At 46.9% G+C, this 18,462-nt stretch overlaps 1 protein-coding gene across 2 annotated transcripts in view; it reads right to left on the bottom strand.

The window, feature by feature from the left end:
- Positions 1 to 18,144, bottom strand: part of LOC148152008 (DNA polymerase nu-like) — a 336,065-nt gene extending 317,921 nt beyond the window's left edge. For both annotated transcript variants that reach the window (XM_087993713.1, XM_087993719.1), the window contains exon 1: positions 18,069 to 18,144. In XM_087993713.1, the coding sequence (XP_087849839.1) occupies positions 18,069 to 18,140 (72 nt within the window). In that variant the 5' untranslated portion in view covers positions 18,141 to 18,144. The remainder of the gene's footprint in view (positions 1 to 18,068) is intronic.
- Between the last annotated feature and the right edge of the window lie 318 nt (positions 18,145 to 18,462).

Raw genomic sequence — 18,462 nt, 5'->3', positions numbered from 1 at the left:
CCACTCTGGACCCCAGCACCAACATCTCAACAAATGGTCCATCCTGGACACCGGAACCAATGTCTCAACAAATAGTCCATGCCGAACCTCAGAACCAAAATCTCAGCACATGCTCCATCCTGGACCCCAGCACCAACATATCAACAAATGGTCCATCCCGGACCCCGGTGCCAACATCTCAACAAATGGTCCATCCCAGACACCAGCATCAACATTTCAGTACGCGATTCATCCTGACCCCAGAAACAACGTCTCAGCACATGGTCCACCCTGACCCCAGAACCAATGTCTCAGCAAATGGTCCATCCTGACCCCAACACCAACATCTCAGCACATGGTCCATCCCGGACCCCAACACCAACATCTCAGCACATGGTCCATCCTGGACCCCAGCACCAACATCTCAGCACATGGTCCATCCCGGATCCCAGAACCAACATACTGGACCCCAGCAACAACATCTCAGCACATGGTCCTCCCACCCAAGAAACAACATCTCAGCACATCGTCCATCCTGGACACCAGCGCCAACATCTCAGCACATGGTCCACTCTGGACCCCAGCACCAACATCTCAACAAATGGTCCATCCTGGACACCGGAACCAATGTCTCAACAAATAGTCCATGCCGAACCTCAGAACCAAAATCTCAGCACATGCTCCATCCTGGACCCCAGCACCAACATATCAACAAATGGTCCATCCCGGACCCCGGTGCCAACATCTCAACAAATGGTCCATCCCAGACACCAGCATCAACATTTCAGTACGCGATTCATCCTGACCCCAGAAACAACGTCTCAGCACATGGTCCACCCTGACCCCAGAACCAATGTCTCAGCAAATGGTCCATCCTGACCCCAACACCAACATCTCAGCACATGGTCCATCCCGGACCCCAACACCAACATCTCAGCACATGGTCCATCCTGGACCCCAGCACCAACATCTCAGCACATGGTCCATCCTGGACCCCAGAACCAATGTCTCAACAAATGGTCCATCCTGACCCAAGAACCAACATCTCAGACCATGGTCCATCTTGGACTCCAGAACCAAAATCTCAGCACATCCTCCATCCTGGACCCCAGAACCAACATCTCAACAAATGCTCCATCCTGGACCCCAGCACCAACATATCAACAAATGGTCCATCCCGGATCCCAGCACCAACATCTCAGCACATGGTCCATCCTGGACACCAGCACCAACATCTCAGCACATGGTCCATCCCAGATCACAGAACCAACATCTCAGCACATGGTCCATCCTGGACCCCAGCATCAACCTCTCAACACATGGTCCATCCAGGACCCCAGAACTAACGTCTCAGCACATGGTCCACCCTGACCCCAGAACCAACATGTCAATAAATGGTCCATCCTGGACCCCAGAGCCAACAGCTCAACAAATGGTCCATCCCAGAGCCCAGCATCAACATATCATCACATGGTCCATCCTGACCCCAGCACCAACATCTCAGTACATGGTCCATCCTGGACCCCAGCATCAACATCTCAACACATGGTCCATCCCAGATCCCAGAACCAACATCTCAGCACATGGTCCATCCTGGACCCCAGCATCAACGTCTCAACACATGGTCCCATCCAGGACCCCAGAATCAAAGTCTCTGCACATGGTCCATCCTGGACCCCAGCACCAACATCTCAGCACATGGTCCATCCCAGATCACAGAACCAACATCTCAGCACATCGTCCATCCTGGACCCCAGCACCAACATCTCAGCACATGGTCCGTCCCAGATCACAGAACCAACATCTCAGTACATGGTCCATCCCGGATCCCAGAATCAACATCTCAGCAAATGGTCAATCCTGGACCCCAGCACCAACATCTCATCATACGGTTCATCCTGACCCCAGAACCAACATCTCAACAAATGGTCCATCCTGGACCACAGCACCAACATTTCAGCAACATGGTCCATCACAGACCCCAGAACCAACATCTCAGCACATGGTCCATCCTGAACCCCAGAAACAACATTTCAGCACATGGTCCATCACAGACCCCAGAACCAGCATCTCAGCACATGGTCCATCCTGGAACCCAGCACTAACATCTCAGCACATCGTCCATCCTGGACCCTAGCACCAACATCTCAGCACATGCTCCATCCTGACTCCAGAATCAACACCTCAGACCATGGTCCATCCTGGACACCTGAACCAACATCTAAGACCATGCTCCATCCTGGACCCCAGCTCCAACATCTCAATGTATTGGTCCATCCTGGACCACACCGCCAACAGCTCAACAAATGGTCCATCCCAGACCCCTGCATCAACATCTCAGCAAATGGTCAATCCTGGACCCCAGCACCAACATCTCATCATACGGTTCATCCTGACCCCAGAACCAACATCTCAACAAATGGTCCATCCTGAACCCCAGAAACAACATTTCAGCACATGGTCCATCACAGACCCCAGAACCAACATCTCAGCACATGGTCCATCCTGAACCCCAGAAACAACATCTCAGCACATTGTCCATCCTGGCCCTAGAACCTACATCTCAACAAATGGTCCATCCTGGACCCCAACGCCAACAACTCAGCACATGGTCCATCCTGAACCCCAGAAACAACATCTCAGCACATGGTCCATCCCGAACCCCAGAAACAACATCTCAGCACATGGTCCATCCCGGACCCCAGCACCAACATCTCAGCACATGGTCCATCCCGGACCCCAGCACCAACATCTCAGCACATGGTCCATCCCGGACCCCAGCACCAACATCTCAGCACATGGTCCATCCCAGACCCCAGCACCAACATCTCAGCACATGGTCTAGGCTTCAATTCCTGGAGAATCCTGACCAATCCTGGAGGGTTAGTGACTCCACTGACCAACAAGAAAAGTCCTCCTGCCAATGGAATAATGGCTAAAGCACCATCACTAAATGTTTCACCACTTTTCTACCCCAATCCTAATCTGCACCATTGCCCACACCCTCCCAAATCATGTAATCGCCTGAGAGGGAGGTAAAAGTGATCATATCAGAAACATACCATGTAAAATTCACTGCAGTTGCACTAATTTCTGGGAAAAACAGGGGTCTAAAACCCTCGCTCGGGTTTCTATAACCAGCAAGCACTTTGAACTGAGGACAAACCTTTATTCCCAGGATTCACTGCACTTCTCTATTCCCTATGCTCACGATTTGAGAGCTCGCTGAACGTTAACTCAGTTCAGCTGATGCTTGTTAGTAAAAAAGCATTAATGAAGACATTCCTTTATTGTCAAAATGTTCTCAGATAGCAATTCATTCAGACTGTCAGTTCTGATAGGTTTTCTCTCAATAGGGACAATCTGATAAATGAGGCGATTTAATTTCCACAATTTGCCAATGTTACAGAGTCTATTGAAGGGTTCTATTGAACGTATCTCTGAGGCAAGAGGCCCAGATTCATGTCCCGCCTATTTCAGATGTTGGGGCGGCATGGTGGCTCAGTGGTTAGCACTGCTGCCTCACAGCGCCAGGGACCCGGGCTTGATTCCAGCCTTGGGCGACTGTCTGTGTGGAGTTTGCACATTCTCCCCGTGTCTGTATGAGTTTCCTCAGAGTGCTCCGGTTTCCTCCCATAATCCAAAGATATGTAGGTCAGGTGAATTGGCCATGCTGAACTGTCCATAATGTTAGGTGCATTGGTCAGAGGGAAGTGGGTCTGGGTGGGTTACTCTCTGGAGAGTCGGTGTGGACTTGTTGGGCCGAAGGGCCTGTTTCCACACAGTAGGGAATCTAATCATCATGTGTGCTAGATCATTGGGCAGTATAGCGGCTCAACGGTTAGTACTGCTGCCTCACAGCGGCAGAGACCTGGGTTCAATTCCACCCTTAGGCAACTCTCTGTGTGGAGTTTGCATGTTTTTCCCATGCCAGGTGCTCCAGTTTCTTCCCACAGTTCAAAAATGAACATGTGGATTGATCATACTAAGTTGCCCTTGGTGCCCACAGATGTGCAGGCTGGGTGGATCAGCCTTGAGAAACACAGGATTACAGGGATAGAGTAGGGGGTTGGGTCTGGGTGTGATGTTCTTTGGAGGGTCAGTGTGGACTTGATGGGTTGAATAGCCCGCTTCCACACTGTAGTGATTCTATGTCGGGACATGGGAACAGGAGTAGACCATTCAGCCCTTCAAGTCTGTTCCACCATTCAATGAGATCATGGCTGATCTGTGGCCTAACTCCATATACCTGCCTTTGGCCCACATCCCTTAATACCTTCATTAAATGAAAATTTAAGTATTTCAGATTTAAAATTAACAAGTTGACTAGTTGATTAAAATAACCACAAAGTTTCGTGAAGGACTCTTGTGACACAAATGTGACATCTCTATCTCTGAGCCAAGAAGCCCAAGTTCAAATCTTATCTATTCCATAGGTGTGTCATAACATCTCTGAACAGGTTGATCAAAAAAAGTACAAAGCTCAGCAAGGTCACCCCATGGCCGAATGGTTAAGGTAAATGGCTTCTGTAAGAGTCAGCATTTTATCTGAAGAGTGCTGGTTTGAGTCTTGCTGTGATTATTCCCCACAGATAACTACGCTTGGATCTCATGTGGCACAGCAGTAACATCCCTAACTCTGAAGCAGGTAGGCCAAGATTCAACACCCACCTGCCCCAGAGGTGTCATAACGCCTCTGAAAAGGATGATCAAAAAATGTCAACGAATGTTTACAACATGGGCTCGTGTGGTACAATGTACAACTGGGTTAGAAGGTCTCGGTTCAAGTTCTACCTCCCTTTTCAAACAGGGGGATTTTGAAAAAAAAAGCTTTAGCAAGCCTCCCATTAAATTATTATTGTTTTAGGAGGAACAAGCATTTAGATTATTCATGGGTCCCAGAATGAGTGTGTGCCAGTGTGCCTGTATTGTGTGTTACACTGTACCTATGTGAACATGCATATGAGTGTGTAGGTCTTCATGTATGACAGAGGGAGGGAGGGAGGGAGGGGGAGAGAGAGAGAGAGAGTTAGACAGACATTAGAGATTCAGCCTAAACTTGCCACTAATGTCACCAGAAAGACCATTTTTAATTTCTTACTCTTCCCTTCCTACCTGAGAACATAGAGTGCTAAATATTGCTCATAGACAATGCAGCTTCCCTGGCAGCTGACACTGGGGAAGGGTGTGACTCACAGCCATTGCTTTGTTGAATCCACTACAGAGCACTGATGATGATGTCAATCACAATTTCTCTTTGAAGTGTTATGTCCTCATATGCTGTTGCTCAGAAATGTAATTGTCTCTCAATGTGTTGGAGGATGCTTTCTCGAATGAAACATAGAAAATAGGAGTAGGCCATTCAGCCCTTCAAGCCAGCTGTGCCATTCAGTAGCATAATGGCGGATTCTCTATCTGAATGCCATATTTCCAATTTCTCTCCATACCCCCTGATGGCTTTAATATCTAAAAATTGCATCAACTTAGACATGGAGAGATGTAACTAGTTGGCCAACACTTTCCTTTGCCCCCTCCCCTCTTCCACCAGATTTTGTTTTTGTTCACTCGTGGGATGTGGGCATTGATGGCAGAGCCAGCATTTATTGCCCATCCCAAGACGGCTTTGAGAAGCTGATGGTGAACTGCCTTTTGAACTGCATGATGGCACCAGAGGTGAAAAACTCTAGGGGGAAATGGCCTAATGGCATTACTGCCAGGCTGTTCATCCAGAGACACAGGTGATATTGTGGGGTTCAAATCTTGCTGCAGTAGATAGTGGAGTTTGAATTCAATTAAAAGAAAGTCCAGAATTAAGTGTCTCATGATGACCATGAATCCATTGTCAGGAAAAACCCATGTCCTCTATAACCTGACCTACGTGTGCTTCCAGGCCCACAGTAAAGTGATTGACTCTTAATAGCCCTCTGGGCAATTAGGGATGGGTAATAAATGCTGCCTAACCAGCGACAACTCATCCCATAAATGAATAAAGAAACCACCGTATTGTGGAATCGTACCAGGCCCTGAAATAACTTGGGCTGTAGCAAGAAATCTGAAGGAATCATGTGGTACATTGAGTGAGGCCTTTTTCAACATTGGGAGAAACTTGTTTAATCCTCCCACGAGGTTCCAGCCAATGAGATGAATTTGTTACTTGGAAACAGAGAAATGGGGATTATTGCTCGTCATCATCCTAATTAACTGCAAATCAGACCTCTGTAATATTCAGTTTTCTATCACAACCACCCACCACCAGGAAATTAGATGCTGGAAATTCCTGAGATGAAAATCTGAACGGGGCATTGGCCTTTGATCCTCCAAGCTGCCCTATTGGGCACTAAGCATTAATGTTTTCGTGCATGCTACAAATGCCAGTCTCTCTGCACCATCATGGCACATCTCCAGTCCACTGGCAGGACGTTTCTGCACTGAAGCTGCACTCTGGAGCACACTGCAACCATCAGTTGCAGTTTTGGGACCACAACTTTTCACTTTATTCATTATTGATCTAGATGAAGAAACTGAGGGCATTCTGGCTAAGTTTACAGACAGTAGAAAGATAGGTAGAAGGACAGGTAGCATTGAGGAGGCTGCAGAAGGATTTGAACAAGTGGACATAGAAGTGGAGTAGAGCATGGGAAACTGTGAGGTCAACACAAGGACTATTTTCTAAATGGGGAGAAAATTCAGAAGTCTGAAGTGCAAAGAAACTTGGGAGTTCTAATCCAGGATTCTCTCAAGGTAGATTTGCAGGTTGAGTCAAGTTAGGAAGGTAAATGCAATGATGGCATTTATTTTGAGAGGACTTGAATATAAAAACAGGGAAGTACTGCTGAGGCTCTATAAGGCTTTGGTCAGACCACATTTGGAGTATTGTGTGCAGTTTTGGGCCCCATATCTCAGGAAGGATGAACTGGCCCTGGAGCATGTTCAGAGGAGGTTCACGAGAATGGTCCCAGGAATGAAAAGCTTAACACATGAGGAACATTTAAGGACTCTGGGTTTATATTTGGAGTTTAGAAGGATGAGGGGGGATCTAATTGAAACAGTGTAGATGTTGGGAAGATGTTTCCATTGGTAGGAGAAACTGGGACCTGAGGGCACAGCCTTAGAGTAAAGGGAAGAACTCTTAAAAAGGAGATATGAAAAACTTCTTCAGCCAGAGAGTTTTGAATCTATGGAATTCATTGCTACAAAAGGCTGTGGAGGCCAATTCATTGAGTATACTTTCGATAGATAGATAGATTCTTAAGTATCAAGGGGATCAAGGGTCATTCCCACCTCAGGCAGCCGTCTGTGTGGAATTTGCACATTCTCCCCGTGTCTGCGTGGGTTTCCTCCAGGTGCTCCGGATTCCTTCCACAGTCCAAAGATGTGCAGGTTAGGTGAATTGGCCATGCTAAATTGCCCGTAGTGTTAGGTGAAGGGGTAAATGTAGGGGAATGGGTCTGGGTGGGTTGCTCTTCAGAGGGTCGGTGTGGACTTGTTGGGCCGAAGGGCCTGTTTCCACACTGTAAGTAATCTAAAATAATCTAATCCTATCAAGGGTTATGGGGAGAATGCGAGAAAATGGGGTTGAGAAACTTATCAGCCATGATTGAAAGGCAGAGCGGACTCAATGGGCTGAATGGCCTAATGTCTGCTCCTACATTTTATGGTCTTATGGCTTTTCACTGCAATGCCGCTGCAAGGAGATGGTCTGTGCAGGGAGAGGCACTCAACTCACAGAATGGACCAGGCTACAGCCCAGGGCTGCTCACTCACTCTTGATGCTCACTCACAATGTGCCTAACTGCAGGCTCACAGCAGCCTTTGCCTTGCCTTTTCTTATTGCACTTTGGCCCCTCATCTAAAGTTTGAAGGCTCACATTACCCACATTGCACCGATACAATTCTATACACTAAATGGCAGAATTGATAAAACGTGGAGCTGGAAAAAGCACAGTAACTCAAGCAGCATCAGGAGAGCAGGAGAGTCAGCGTTTCAGGCAGGACCCTCCTGCTCTTGTGATGCTGCTCGACCTGCTGTGCTTTTTCCAGCTCCACATTTTATCAACTCTGCAGTCCTCACTATCTCCAAGTAAATGACAGAACCCTTAGTGGCATCAACATACAGAGGGATCGAGGCGTATAGTTCCCTGAAAGTGGCGATGTAAGTGGATAAGGTGGTCAAGAAGGCATAGGGCAATGCGTGCCTTCATTAGTCAGGGCATAGAGTATAAAAATTGGTAAGTCATGTTGTGGGTGCATAGAACTTTAGTTAGGCCACATTTAAAATTTTGCGTACAGTTCTGGTCACACTATGAGAAGAATGTGGAAGCTCTGGAGAGGGTACAGAAATGGTTTACCAGGACGTTCCCTGGCTTGGAGGGAATTAGCTACGAAGAAAGATTGGACAAACTTGGTTTGTTTTCACTTGAACGTTGAAGGATGAGGGGCAGCCTTGTAGAAGTTCACAAAATTTTGAGAGGCAATGGATAGGATGGATAGGCAGAGTCTTTTCCCAGAGTACAAATGTCAATTACTCAGGGACATACATTTAAGGTAAAAAGGGGTTAAGTTAAAAGAAGATGTGAGAGGCAAGTTGTTTTACACCGAAGATATTAAGTGCCTGGAATGGACTGCCAGAGGAGATGGTGGAGGCAGATACAATAGCAATGTTTAGGAATAGGAATTTGACAGATACATCAATAGGCAGGGAATGGAGGGATACGGACAATGTAGAGACAAAACTTCTTTTGTTCAGAAAGGCGCCACGGGTCCGTGCAGTGTTGGTGGGCCAAAGGGCCTGTTCCTGTGCTTATACTGATTTTTTGTTCTTTGTTGTTCTTTGAAGCTGAAAATGTGTTGCTGGAAAAGCGCAGCAGGTCAGGCAGCATCCAAGGAACAGGAGAATCGACGTTTCGGGCATAAGCCCTTCTTCAGGAAGCCAGGCAGCTCATCCCGGTTGTCAGCAGTCATCCATCAGTCGAGGAAGTGAGGATGTGTCGCACTGTCAATCTCACACCTGTACCGTGTGCCAACCATATCTGCAGCAAACACTGTGTGTGTGCTTCAGGGAAATAGCCATCTCTCCAGGTCTGAGGGGAACACTCTACGCTGATGTCCAGGTGGCACCAGGAGATCCCAGCACAGAAAGGGTACAGTGTACAATTCTGATCACCCTGCTACAGGAAGGATGTTAGTAAAGTGTAAAGGGTGCAAGTAAGACTCACAAGAATGTTACCGAGACTGGATGGGCTGGGACTTTTTTACCTGGAGTGTTGCCAGGCTGAGGGCTGACCTTATGGAGGTTTATAAAATCATGAGGGGCATGGATAGGGTGAATAGCCAACGTCTTTTCCCCAGGATAGGGGTGTCCAAAACTAGAGAGCAAAGGTTTAAGATGAGAGGGGAAAGATTTAAAAGGGAGAAGGTGGTGGGTGCCTGGAACGTGTTGCCAGTGGAGGTGGTAGAGATGGGCACGATAGAATCATTTAAGATGTATCTAGACAAATACATGAACGGACAGAGGGCAGACGGATACAGGTCCTTAGAAAATAGGCGACAGGTTTAGATAGAGGATCTAGATTGATGCAGGCTTGGAGGGACGAAGGGCCTGTTCCTGAGCTGTAATGTTCTTTGTTGTTTGACCAGAGGGGCAATATTTGCACGCAGACTATGGTGCATATACAGAATGAGCTGCCGGAGGAAGTGGTAGAGGTGAGTACAATTACAATATTTAAAAGACATTTGAATAGGTACATGATAGAAAAGGTTTAGAGGGATACAGGCCAAATGTAGGCAATTGGGACTAGCTCAGGAGGCCTGGTCAACATGGATGATTTGGGCCAAATGGTCTGTTTCCATGCTATCTGACTCTAAGTCAAGGCCATTATCTGGTATCAGTCCGGATAGCAACTGGAATAGTAACCCACAGACCCAGGCAAATACTCAGAGGGCAAATGTTCAAATCTCACCATAACAGCCGATGACATTTAAATTCAGCTAATTTATCAAATCTGTAACTGGAAGCTCGACCTCATTATAAGGCTACTTTCAATTGTCATTAAAAATCATCTAATTCACTAATGTCCTTCGGTGATGGAAATCTGCCATCACGTCTGGCCCACATGTGATTCTGGATACATGAATATATGATTGATGCCATTCTGTCCTGTGAAAGGGCTAGCAAGACCTTAGAGGCGACCCATGCCTCTGAGTGCCCCCAAATTGGGGAAATTGGAGGTCACCCCATCCACTAAACCAGACAGGCACGTTACTGCGATTACCCAGATGGGAAACTAGGCATCTTTCTCACTTGTTGGGAAGGCAGCTCCTTCCTGTTTCCCAAAATGAGGTCTGCCTGCATCACCAGGAGGGGCTGTTAGCTCCAACAGGGAGTTTCAGTAGCACCACTGGCAAGCATCCAATCTATCCCATTGAGACAGGAGGGATGCCTCTCTGTTAATTGTTCATTAAATGTGTGATTGTACAGGGGAGTGCGTATTAACATTTGTGGCTCTACAAACAGATACTGATTTAAACTGAATGATTTGGTTAGGGGTTACATACAAAGATGCAAAATAGACCATTCAGCTCTTTGAGACTGCTCTGCCCTTCAATAAGTTCAATGATGATCTGCTTGAACACCACATTCACATTTACCATGATAATCTTGGATTCTGTTGCTGTAGTGATTGAAAGTTGATGAACCTTATTGACTATGAGATCCCTAATTAGGCCTGTTAACCTGAGCCAGTCAGGGATCCCTGGCTGACAGCGATAAACAGGGGATTCGGGATTTGAGGTTTGCCCTCATCTCCCTGTAAACTGGTTGAACGGTAGGGTTTGGGGCCTGGCTTTACTGCTCCTCTCCCTTGTAAAATTGCTGTTGTATACAGCTGTAAATGTTAAATGTGTTTTGTAATTTGTTTAATAAAACAGGAAAAAAAAACAGGATTCAGGGGTCTTCTCAGTTTAGGGGACTGACTCTGTGCTGGCTGGTGCTACAGTCAGTACGTTAGTTTCTGCTTCCCCTTTTTTTTGGAGAGGGAAAACCTGATTTCTGAACTGGCTGAATTATTTAGTCAGTTTGTTAACTGGCATTCCTTTTAGTGAGGACTGATTGTTAAATTCCTGATGCACATAATGTGTTTCAGGTGTAGCTCCGTTCTCATTAGGGAATTGTTGTTTCACTGGCTGGTTACAGCCTGTGTGTTACTCTTTTCTCAGAAAATGTTAATTTTGTGGTAGGGTATAGCCCTTGGACTGTAGTTTTCTGTGTTTTTTTGTATGTGTCTTCACTTTTTATTGGTGTTTGGACTGAGCCCTTGTGGAAGACATACATTTTACCAGGGAATGGAGGACATTCCCTCCATTGTCCTCCTGTGGGGAGGCCTAGTCCAGGGACTGGACCTCTGAAGATTGAACACCTGTGTGTATGTGCGCGCTGGGAGGTGAGCACTTGCTGTATCCTGGAGTTTGGGAGGACACCTTTCCTTCAGGAGTAGACCAAACTCCTGTGAGTTAACTGCACCTGTACAATGTACTGTTCCTGTGAGTGGGCCTGGTTTTCCAAGGATGCGCCAGGACTCCATGGAGACTGAACACCTGTGTGTTGTGGGGTGTGTATTTGCTGCCTTCAGGAGTGAACTCTGCCCTTGGTTGCGGACTCTGCAGTTTGGAGTGGACTCTATTTCTGACAATGCACATTGTATACTGGAGTAGACTCATCCTGGAAATGGATTCTATATTTTGAAGACTGTACAGATTTGAACTGCGTACCAGAAAGGACTCTCTTTGGTCATTAACTGTGTTGTGGTGTTTCCTGGGTCTATCACCTGCACTGTCTTGCGTGTCCCTGGGTCTGGCAGGCCTTGCTGTGAGCTGGGAGGCTCATGGGTCGTCCTGAAAGCTGTCACCCCAAGAGCCGGAGGGTGGGTAGGCCATTCTGTGAACCTGAAGGTTGGTAGGCTGTCCCAAAAGCCGGAGGGTGGGTAGGCCACCCTGATGCCAGTCGCCCCGAGAGCCAGATGGTGGGTAGGCCGTTCTGAGCACTGTCGTCCTGAGAAGGGGTAATCGGGACGGGCTGTCCTAGAGGTGGTCGAAAGGTGTCAGAGCAGCTGAGCGCCAGAACGTGCGTAGGGGCGAGCTGAGATCTGGAAGGCTTGTGGGCTACCCTGCACGCTATCGTCCCAGGGAAGGGGACGGGCTGTCCTAGAGGTGGCCGGAAGGTGTGCCAGGATAGCCCACTGGCTGGACAGTGCATCGGGGTGGGTGAGAGCCCAATGGTACGTAGGGGCAGACCGAGAGCCAGAAGGCGGGTAGCTGTCATCAGCGCTGTCACCCCGGGCAGGTACCGGGGCAGGCTGCCCCAGAGGTGGTCGAACGGTGTGTCAGGGCGGACCAAGAACTGGAAGGGGCATGGGGTGGATCGAGCGTAGGGGCGGGCTGCCTTAGAGTGGCCGGAAGGTGGGAGGGTTGGGAGCTTGCCGGGTCTGTATTGTCTGCACTCTTCTTATGTAACTGGATTGTCTTATGTATAAAGGTCATTGTTGCTGTCTTTTTATATTTGAAACTGGGATTTATGGTTTGTCCTCCATTCCCTCTAAACTGGTTGAACAGGGCCTAGCTTTGCTGCTCCTCTCCCTTGTAAAATTGCTGTTGTATACAGCTGTAAATGTTAAATGTGTTTTGTAATTTGTTTAATAAAACAGGAAAAAAAAACAGGATTCAGTCAGTCCCCTAAACTGAAGACCTCTATGTGCTGGCTGGTGCTATAGTCAGTACGTTAGTTTCTGCTTCCCCTTTTTTTTGGAGGGAAAACCTGATTTCTGAACTAGCTGAATTATTTAGTCAGTTTGTTAACTGGCATTCCTTTTAGTGAGGACTGATTGTTAAATTCCTGATGCACATAATGTGTTTCAGGTGTAGCTCAGTTCTCATTAGGGAATTGTTGTTTCACTGGCTAGTTACAGCCTGTATTACTCTATCCTTTCCTCAAAACAGGAGAAAAAAAATGTTAATTTTGTGGTAGGACTTAGCCCTTGGACTCTAGTTTCTTTTGTTTTTTGTATGTGTCTGCACTGTTTTTGGTGTTTTGGACTGAGCCCTTGTGGAAGACATACATTTTACCAGAGGAGCTGTTTCTGTGGGGAGGCCTAGCCCTGGGACTGGGCCTCTGTAGATTGAACAGCTGTGTGTGTGCTGGGAGGTGAGCACTTGCTGTATCCTGGAGTTCTGGAGAAGATCTTGCCTTCAGGAGTGGACCAAAAACCCCTGTGAGTTAACTGCACCTTTTAAAATGTACTGTGTTCCTGTGAGTGACGCTGGCTCTCCAAGGATGTGCCAAAACTCCATGGAGACTGAGCACCTGTGTGCTGTGGGGTATGTTTATGCTGCCTTTGGGAGTGGACTCTACAATTTGGAGTGGACTCCACTTCGGACAATGCACCTCATAAACTGGAGTGGACTCCATTCCTGGGAATGGACTCTATATATTTTGAGGACTGTTCTTGGTAATTAACTATATTGTTCAGCAACACTCCCTAGGACCTTAAACACTTAATGGTAAGACCTGCTAAGATTTGTTTTCCTAAAATGCAGCACCTCGCATTTATCTGAATTAAACTCCATCTGCCACTTCTCAGCCCATTGGTCCATCTGATCACAATCCTGTTGTAATCTGAGGTAACCTTCTTCGCTGTCCACTATACCTCCAATTTTTGTTTCATCTGCAAACTTACCAACCATACCTCTTATGCTCACATCCAAATCATTTATATAAATGACGAAGAGTAGAGAACCCAGCACTGATCCTTATGGTACTCCACTGGTCACAGGCCTCCAGTCTGAAAAACCAACCCTTTGTCTTCTACCTTTGAGACAGTTCTGTATCCAAAGGTTCTCTCCGGATGGGCCAGGACTGTGGATGGAGACTGAACACCTGTGTGTGTGCTGTGGGGTGTGCATTTGCTGTCTCTGTTGTGGACTCTGTTTTTAGCAATGGACTCTGAAGATCGAAGTGGACTCTATTTCTGGCAATGCACTTTGTATACTGGAATGGACTCAATACTTTGAAGAGAACTGTTTATGGTAATAAACTCTGTACCAGAAAGGACTGTGTTTGTTGGTAATTGACTGTCTTGTTGTTTGTTGGGGTTATCACCTGCACTGTCCTCTGTCTCTGGGTCTAGCAGGCATCTCTGTGAGCTGGGAGGTTCATAGGTCTTTCTGAAAGCTGTCACCACGAGAACTGGAGGACGGGCAGCCCATCCTATGAACTGGTAATCAAGATGGGCTGCGCTAGAGGCGGTTGGAAGGTGTGGCGGCACGCCCGAGAGCCAGAAGGCTTGTGGGCTGCCCTGCACACTGTCATCCCAGGGAAGGGGATGGGCTGACCTAGGTGGCTGGAAGGTGTCGGTTCGGTCCACAGGGCAGATGGCGTGTTGGAGTGGGCAAGAGCCAGAAAGTGCAGACTGAGAGCCAGAACATGGGTAGGCCGTCCTCCGCGCTGTTACCCCAGGCAGGTACCGGTGCAGACTGTCCTAAAGGTGGCTGGAAGGTGCGACGGGTGGTTAGGGAAACCGGAAAGTGGGTAGGCCGTCCTGATTGCTGTTGCCCTAGGGGGTTTGGGCAACAGGACGGGCTGTTGTAGAGGTAGCCGGAAGATGTGTCAGGACGGACTGAGAGCTGGAAGGTGGGAGGGACAGGAAGGTTGCTTTGTGGTTGGGGGGGTGGGAGGGCGAGGTGTCTGTATTCTATGTACTTATGTATTTGTTAGTGTTTTGTGATGACTGAAAGTGGGATTTGAGGTTTGACCTCATTTTCCCCAAAACTGGTTGAACGGTGAGGTTTGGGGCCTGGCTTTGTCATTCCTCTCCCTTGTAAATTTCTGTTTCTCTGTATACAGCTATTAATGTTAATTTTCTGTAAACGGTATTGTTTTTAAAAATTTTGTTAAAGTAAACAGGGAATTCTCAATCTCCTCACTTTAGGGACTGATTCCAAACTTGCTGGCCACAGCTAGTGTACTGTGCACAAGGAAATAAAGGGTGACTTAGTGACTGGATACCGACCTAACAAGAATCTATCCAGCTCCGCCTTAGAAATAGTTAAGGGGTATATTTCCCTCCCCACCCCTTTCCGCCTTCTGCAAAGACCATTCCCTCCGTGACTACCTGGTCAGGTCCACGCCCCCCTACGACCCACCCTCCCATCCTGGCACTTTCCCCTGCCACCACAGGAACTGTAAAACCTGTGCCCACACCTCCTCCCTCACCTCCATCCAAGGCCCTAAAGGAGCCTTCCACATCCATCAAAGTTTTACCTGCACATCCACTAATATCTATTGTATCCGTTGCTCCCGATGCGGTCTCCTCTACATTGGGGAGACTGGGCGCCTCCTAGCAGAGCGCTTTAGGGAACATCTCCGAGACACCCGCACCAATCAACCAAATCGCCCCGTGGCTCAACATTTCAACTCCCCCTCCCACTCTGCCGAGGATATGGAGGTGCTGGGCCTCCTCCACCGCCGCTCCCTCACCACCAGACGCCTGGAGGAAGAACGCCTCATCTTCCGCCTCTGAACACTTCAACCCCAGGGCATCAATGTGGATTTCAACAGTTTCCTCATTTCCCCTTCCCCCACCTCATCCTAGTTTCTAACCTCCAGCAACTCGATCCCCTGACTTGTCCGGACTTGTCCGACCTGCCCAGCTCCTTTTCCACCTATCCACTCCACCCTCTCCTCCCTGACCTATCACCTTCATCTCCTTCCCCACTGACCTATTGTACTCTATGCTACTCTATCCCCACCCCCACCCTCCTCTAGCTTATCTCTCCACGCTTCAGGCTCACTGCCTTTATTCCTGATGAAGGGCTTTTGCCCGAAACGTCGATTTTGCCTGTCCTCGGATGCTGCCTGAATTGCTGTGCTCTTCCAGCACCACTGATCCAGAATCTGGTTTCCAGCATCTGCAGTCATTGTTTTTACCAATGTGTCTCCACCCCCTAGTGAGACAGAGTTCCAAACTCAGGAAAAACTCATACCTGTCCTAAAAAAGGTGACACATAATTTTAAAACAGTGCCTCGTATTTTGAACTGACCCACAAGTGGAAGCATCATTTGGGTTCCTATTTGATTGTCTAAGCCCTTTCAGTCTCTAGCAGATTACTATCAGCTCTTAGGACATAAAGGTAAGGACCTGCATTGTCGAGCAGGAAGTGGGGAAGGACAGAAAGTACATGCAAGACAGGCCTGACTGGAGTTTAAACATTTGACTCAAGTGAATGGTGCCTAAACCCAGAGTCTCGTGCCATTGAGGAAAGAATCTAGCAACTAAACCACAGCTGCTAGCAGCATCCTCCAGCAGCTAAGCCTATCCTAAAAAGATTACTAATTTGAAAACACTCAAAAGCAGCACAAATACTTTCAAAAACCACAATTAAAGGATTCAACGAGGGGCAGAGTAGTTATGGCCAGAAAACATCAGTTTTCATTGATCACTATGCTGCATTGGAGATGGGAGATTACTTCACTACCCTCACTGCAAATAAATCACAATAGACTGGAACATTAATCCTATTGACAGGAAAGCTAAATGAATTGAGACAACGCTAATGGAGTTTTATTGTAGCTCAGTTCATAACAGCTTAAAGCCATGACAATAATATGAGATCAATATCCTATCCAATCAAATTTAATAAGCCTATTTCACATATATATAAATCAAAGCTTGGTGTACACATATATGTAAAGAAAACATGACAGATGCTAGTACATAGTCAACCCCTTAATGACTATTACATCAATGTTCTGTTCTTCTTAAACACTAAGAAAGCACCAACACATGCAGCAGCCCACTGCGTAGCATCATTGTTGCTGAGCCAGCAATCCTGAACGGTCTTAAAAATCACGGGTGAGTCAAGCATGAGGAGGTGCTTTTAAAATTAGGATTGCACCTTCAGGCCAGAGCTGACAGGATTTTCTTTTCATCCAGGGTTGCATGAGTTTGCAACTCTCTGCCTCAGAAGGCACTGGTCATTAATGACAGTCTATTAGTCTTTTTTTAAAAAAGTCAGGCAGCAGAATGAAAGGTTATCGTGGGATGAAAATATGGAATTCAAAACACAATCTGATCAGCCACAATCTTTTTTGGAAGGCATTGATTGATGGGATGAGGGTATTGCTAGCTGGGCCTTTCAAGAGGGCAGTTAGGAGTCAACCACATGGCTATGGGGCTGGAGTCTCATATAGGCCTGACCAGGTAAAGACAGCAGTCTCCTTCCCTGGAGAATAGTAGTGAACCAGATGGGTTTTTCTGAAATTGACAATGTTTTCATGGTCATCGTTAGACTCTTAATTCCAGATTTTTATTGAATTCAAATTCCACCATCTGCCATAGAGGGATTCAAACCTAGGTGCCCAGAATATTACCTGAGTCTCTAGATTAACAGTCAATAATACCACCAGGCCATCGCTGCCCCCCCACTCCCCAAAAGGCGCCAAATGGCATATTTCTGCTCCTAATTTGTATGATCATACATTCTTATGTCTGTAGCATGAGCTTTCTGAGTTAGCTGTGAAACCATACCACGCATATAGTCAGCGTTTGTTTCACCGGGATGGGGATGTTCATCATGGCCCGTAGTCTTAACTAGGTGACCGAGAAAGCACAGACCTGTTTGCTCTTTCATCTTGTTGGAATTTGTAGGCCTGAGGCCCGTGAGAGGGCTGTCCTTAGTAATTATCCTTATTGATGAATAAATCCCAAACACTTAAATCCACTGGTAATCCACAACTGCAGATCTACGCAAATGAACCGAAGAAGAGATTTATAGGTGTCCCTTTTCATATCCTCCTCTTCCAGATACACGGTAATCTATTGAGACATTCTCTGTATACAGTGAAACATGTCTCATCCTCTGGCCACTCATCAAAACCCTAATAACAAGGGACTGATTTATTTTGATAGGATATTTACCAATGACATTGACACTTAGCACTTGTACAACTCTCTCTGCAGTCAAGAGACTAATTTACTCAGTTATGACCCACACAGACCCATTGCAGAAAAAAACACAAAACACAGGATGAAAACACTTACCGGATGTTTAGCTGACAGTCTCCCACTGACAGTACCAGTCTGATTCCACGTAGGGGAGACAAAACCCTGCATATAATGAAGCCAAGAAATCTTGAGGAAAGGAATGTAACAGCTAACGAGACACTAATCATTAAACAAATGAGAACAAATCTGCTGCTGCCAGAAAAGTAATAATCGAGAAAACATTGGAACACAAATAGATGAGTCAGCATCTCTACAGGGAGAAAAGTGGGAGGAAAGAAAGCAAAGGACTGCAGAATGGGAAATCTGAAAGAAAGAAAATGCTGGATTACTCTGCAGGTCTGGCAGCATCTCTGAAGAGATGAACAAAGTTAAGTTGGTCACCTTTCATCAGAACACACAAGAGGCTAATGATTCATTAATCTCTTCTCCA

The sequence above is a fragment of the Chiloscyllium plagiosum genome, unplaced genomic scaffold, assembly GCF_037043375.1.
Source record: "Chiloscyllium plagiosum isolate Xiang-an unplaced genomic scaffold, Cpla_swu_hap1 HiC_scaffold_2, whole genome shotgun sequence".
Lineage (NCBI taxonomy): Eukaryota > Metazoa > Chordata > Chondrichthyes > Orectolobiformes > Hemiscylliidae > Chiloscyllium > Chiloscyllium plagiosum.
The sequence above is the reverse complement of the archived record's forward strand: the minus strand, read 5'-3'. Positions and strand labels throughout refer to the sequence as shown.